The sequence below is a fragment of the Pinus tabuliformis genome, chromosome 4_2 (genome assembly GCF_031772625.1).
Source record: "Pinus tabuliformis cultivar Carrire ecotype Pingquan chromosome 4_2, CPIR1, whole genome shotgun sequence".
NCBI classification, from domain to species: Eukaryota; Viridiplantae; Streptophyta; class Pinopsida; order Pinales; family Pinaceae; genus Pinus; species Pinus tabuliformis.
The window spans coordinates 768,084,148-768,089,378 of record NC_142304.1 but is presented as its reverse complement, the minus strand read 5'-3'; the positions used below and the strand labels follow the sequence as shown (position 1 = coordinate 768,089,378).

General features: G+C 41.1%; 1 protein-coding gene across 1 annotated transcript; it reads left to right on the top strand.

Moving 5' to 3' along the window:
• The first annotated feature begins 279 nt into the window (after positions 1 to 279).
• On the top strand, positions 280 to 993 carry LOC149171873 (uncharacterized). The gene has a single exon (XM_089426113.1). It carries the CDS (start codon positions 280 to 282, stop codon positions 991 to 993), a length of 714 nt encoding a protein of 237 aa, XP_089282239.1.
• The last annotated feature ends 4,238 nt before the right edge of the window (positions 994 to 5,231 follow it).

Sequence of the window (5,231 nt, the reverse complement as noted above, 5' to 3'; positions counted from 1 at the left end):
AATAAAACTTAATTTTATGATAAATTAGATTTACAATTGGGAGAGGAGATGAGGACTAGGAGCGATGATGGTCGAGCAAGGGTTTTGAAAACCTAGGGTTAACAGAGACAGGGTCTAAAGAGGAACAACGACGGCGATAAGGGCAGGAGGGCAAGTCTTCTGCACACAAACGAACCTGCGAAGACACAACAAGAAGAGGAGGGTTAATAAATCAAGAAAGGACTGAAAGACACCATGGTAGGGGAACCGGGGAGGGGAGAGATCCCCTCCTACAAAAATATGGCGGCAGGAGAATCAAGTGGGGGTGGGATGCAAAGAGACCCAAAGGAGAACAGCAAAGACGCGCCAGTACTAGGGAATCGGTGGCAAACAAAACTTGGGGGCAGATGTCTTCCCAGAGCTCAGAAAAAACCAAGGTATGTAATACCCAACAACAAACTTGAAGACTACAGATGTTATATGAGAGACCATGCTTTGATATGCAAGTTTGTAGGTTTTTGGCCGTCGAAAAGGGACCTAGCTAAGTGGATACAACAAAGATGGAAGCCGAAAGGGCATATAGATCTAAAGTTAGGGGCGAAGGGTTTCTTTACAGTGATATTTGCAAATTTGGAGGACAAGGAAAGAACCTTTGAAGGAGGACCATATTTTATGAATAATGCTGGTTTATTTATGAGGCATTGGGAGGACCGATATAATCCAGACCACGAAAAGATGCTAGCAGCACCCATCTGGGTAAGACTATTTGGTTTACCAATGGAGTTCTGGGACCCCGATATCCTGGAAGGCATAGGCAATACAATCAGGACTTTTGTCAAAGTAGCAGAGTCAACAAAAAGAGGGAAGTATACATCCTATGCAAGGATATGCGTCTATATGAATATAGCAGAGCCATTGCCGGAGTACATAGAGCTAGAGTACCATGACGAAATATGGCAACAACAGATGGACTACGAGCATATACCCTTCAGATGTAGAAGGTGCCATGAATAAGGACATCTCTTCAAACAATGCCCACTAAATAAAGAAGAGGAAACACAAAGGAAACAGGAAGAAGAGCAAAGGAGGACAGAAGAGACAGATGAAAGGGAAACGGGTTTCCAGGAAATCCATAGGAAAAAAAGACCAAGGAAGGAAATGACAAGGATTCAAAAACCTACAAAACCAGTAACAGTAGAATGACAGAACAAGTTTCAGGCTTTACAGGAGGAAGAAGAGGAGTCCGGAAAAGAAGAAAATGCGAAGGAACCCATGGAAATTATAAAAGATACAAAGGAACCAGACCTAAACCAGAATAGTAGGGCAGAAGGAGGAGCAGAGGAGAGCATGGAGATGACAGTAGAACAAACTCAGATGGGGACAGATACACAAAAGGACAGTGGAAACGAGGAGGAAAGAATCATGAAAAGATTGTTACAGGACTGCAAAATTCTTGATGAAAGGTTTATCCCGGAAGCCCAAAAGCAATTGTATAAAGAGACATTCCAGAAATACAAGGAAAAGAAAGGAATTACTTTAGCAAATCAGATAGATCAAACATGAATGCAAGGAACCCAAAGTCTGGGAATGGACAGTACTGGCAAAGGAGGCAGGAAACGAGGTAGACGGACATTGAATGAAACCATACAAGTGGTTGGAGAAATATTGGCCAACTCAGGCAGGGTTATACCTCTTTCATAGGTATTTCAACAACCATCCAAAAAGTTATAAAATGATAGTCACAAGTTGGAACATTAGGGGACTCAACAGTAAAGGAAAGCAGAGGTATCTAAAGGAGAGGATAAAGAAAGATAAGCCTAGCATAATGATAATCCAGGAGACAAAAATTAGCTCCCAACAATTAGAAGGTATAATAAAAAAACAAAAAATACAATACCAAGTGATGGGTCAGGACACGACTGGAACGGCGGGTGGTCTTGCAATCCTCTGGAACCCTGAAGAGGTATTGTTTGAAAACTGGATAAGCTTACCCAGAATCCTTACAGGTTTATTCAGAATGACAGGATCATCGGAGTGGATTCTCATCACAGGAGTCTATGGGCCGCACATACCAAAGGAGCGGAAAAATTTCCTTAAGGATCTGCAAACCATAAGAAGGATCTTTCCAGGATACCGTGGATAGTAGGGGGAGACTTTAATATGATCAGAGCAATGGAAGAAAAGAGAGGCGCTATAAATAGACCAGATCAAAACATGGAGGAGTTCAGTGAGATGATTACAGAACAAAGACTGGTAGACATCCCAACAATTAACGGCATCCACACATGGAATAACCGAAGAGGAGGAAGAAACCAAATAGCTTCCAGATTAGATCGATTCCTTATATCAGAACAGATAATGAACAGGGATGTATTTGTTGAAGCCACAATAATGCCGGCGATGGTTTCAGATCATTGGCCAATCAGGTTGGAAATAAATATTAAGAAAAACCCCCTCAAAAGACCCTTCAGGTTTGAGGCCTTTTGGCTTAGGAATCTCCAGTTTTTATCTAAGGTAGAGGAATGGTGGACTCAAAGTACACAAAAAGGAAAAGGCAAGATGCATATTTTTCAGCTAAAACTCAAAGAACTCAAAGGGAAAATCAGAAAATGGAATAAGGAGGAGTTTGGAAACATAATGGTGGGAAAACAGAAGCTAGAGCAAGAAATGGAAGAGATACAACAAAAAATTATTACAGAAGGCAGAAATGAGGAAAGAAACAAAGAGGAAGGAACTATAATTAGCCAACTTGAGGAGCGGAGGAAACAGGAAGAGATTCTATGGAAGCAAAAATCCAAGATAAATTGGTTACGCGAAGGAGAAAGAAACACCAAGTTTTTTCACCAAGCTATGATTCAGCATAGGTAAAGGAACGAGATCTTTTCCATCAAAAACGAAGAAGGAGAAAGGATAATAGAATATGAAGGAATTGAGCAAGTATTGGTAGGATACCATAAAGACATATTGACAGAACCACAAGTAGACATAGAAGCGGCTATAGATCTTATATGTAAAGAGATCCCTAGAATAATAACGGAAGAACAAAATATGGCATTAATGAGGGCAGCCAATCTAGAGGAAGTAGAGGAAATTGTGAAGGGTATGAAGAAAAACAAAGCGCCAGGACCGGATGGATATACAACGGAATTTTATCAAGCAGGTTGGCATTTTCTTGGACAAGAGATACTGGAGGCGGTAGAGGAATCTCGCATAAAACAGAAGGTATGGCCGGGTCTCAATTCTACTTTCCTTACTTTGATTCCTAAAAATGCCAATTCTAAAATTGCCCAGGGTTTTCGACCAATTGCCCTTTGCAATGTAATATAGAAAATAATCGCTACTCTGATGGCTAAAAGATTAAAACCCATCCTCCCTAGCATTATCTCACCGGAGCAAACCGGCTTTGTGGAGGGAAGACAAATTCTTGATGGATTAGTAGTCACCCAGGAAGCGATCCATTCACTAAAACAGAAAAAACAGAGAGGGACGATGATAAAGTTAGATTTGTCAAAGGCTTACGATCGCTTAAACTGGAAATACCTCAAGGCAATTCTTGCGGCCTTCGGATTCAGCAATAGATGGATAGACTGGGTTTATAATATGATATCAACTCCTATTTTCTATATCATGTTAAATGGGGTGCCAACATCAACCTTCAATTCCACTAGAGGAATAAGACAGGGGGATCCTTTATCCCCTTTCTTATTTATATTGGATGCGGAGGGTCTGGGTAGGTATTTCAAAAAAGAACTGAGGGAAAGAAAAATTAAAGGATTAAGGCTATGGGGAAACAATTTGCCCATCACCCACCAGCAGTTCGTGGACGACATCATGCTCTTCTGTGAAGTTTCAATAAAGGAGGTAATGGGGGTAAAAAGGATCTTGGACTTGTTTATAGAGGCTTCAGGTATGGAAATAAACAAAGAGAAATCATGCACCTTTATCTTCAACACTCCAGAATCGATCAAAGCTCATTTAACCAGAACGCTAGGATTCAGACATGGTGAACTACCAAAAAAGTACCTGGGGAATCAAATTGATATAAACCCTACAAGAATAGCAAACTAGCAGCAAGTCATAGAAAAGCTCAAGAATAGACTTGCAAGTTGGCCTTTTAGATCGCTGAACATAGCAGGAAGATTGGTATTACTGAAATCAATTCTCCAATCTATACCAATTTATCCTCTATCAATCATGGCTGTTCCCAAAGGGGTATGCACTAAAATGAAGGAAATCTTTGGAAAATTCATATGGGGAGGGCCAAAACAACAGAGGAAATGGGCACTAGTTTCATGGAAAAGCTTGACAAAAAGAAAAGAAGAAGGGGGTTTAGGACTTAGAGACCCAGACATTCTGAACAAAGTTCTAGGAGCGAAGCTGTGGTGGAGGTGGATGAGGGGAGGAAATGACTTATGGAAGAGAATATGGACACAGAAATATAATATGCCTGCAACAACGGCAGGCATCCTCAGACTAGAAGAAACCCCAAAAGGATCTACAATATGGGAATTGGCAAGCCAGAGTAGAAACATCATAAACAATTATGCATTCTGGGAAATAAGAGGAGGAGGTACAGCTAGATTTTGGGAGGAGGAATGGCAACAGAGAGACAAAATGGTCAGTATACAAGCCCTGCAAAGTATACATCAAAAGGCAGCAAGGGAGGGGCTCGAATACGTAAGAGAATATTGGAAAGAAGGGGAGCCAGATGGGATATGGAGAACATGGAGAAAACCAGAAGAATGGGATGAAAATATAGATCAAGAGCAGAAAGGAATATTTATAAAAGAATTGGAGTCAAGGAAAATCAAAGCCAGACTAGGACCGGATATTCTTAGATGGGGAAAATCCACAAGAGGGGCCTTCACAGTCAAAGAAGCTTATTATTTAACAACCCACCAGGAGAGAGAGGGAGAAACCTTAGACTGGGAAATAATTTGGAATAGTAAGTGGTGGCCGAAGATAGCTATATTTGCTTGGCTAGTTGGAAAAGAAAGGATCCTGACCTGGGATAAGATACAAAAACGATGTTTCCTGGGACCCCCGAGATGCAGCCTTTGCAAACAGGGGAACGAAACCCAAGAACACATTCTGAACTCTTGCCCATTCGCTCAGCATCAATGGGTAGAGATCAGAAGACTCTTCGGAAAATCAAATAGAGATCCCAGTGATATGAAAAAGACCATTTTCCAATGGGGTAAGGAACAATTCTCATGCAAGGTTGTAAGGAGAACTTGGAATCTAGCCATAGG

Bases quoted from the DNA above. Each gene is read 5' to 3' on its own strand.
- LOC149171873 (XM_089426113.1), top strand. From the start codon at position 280: ATGGCGGCAGGAGAATCAAGTGGGGGTGGGATGCAAAGAGACCCAAAG.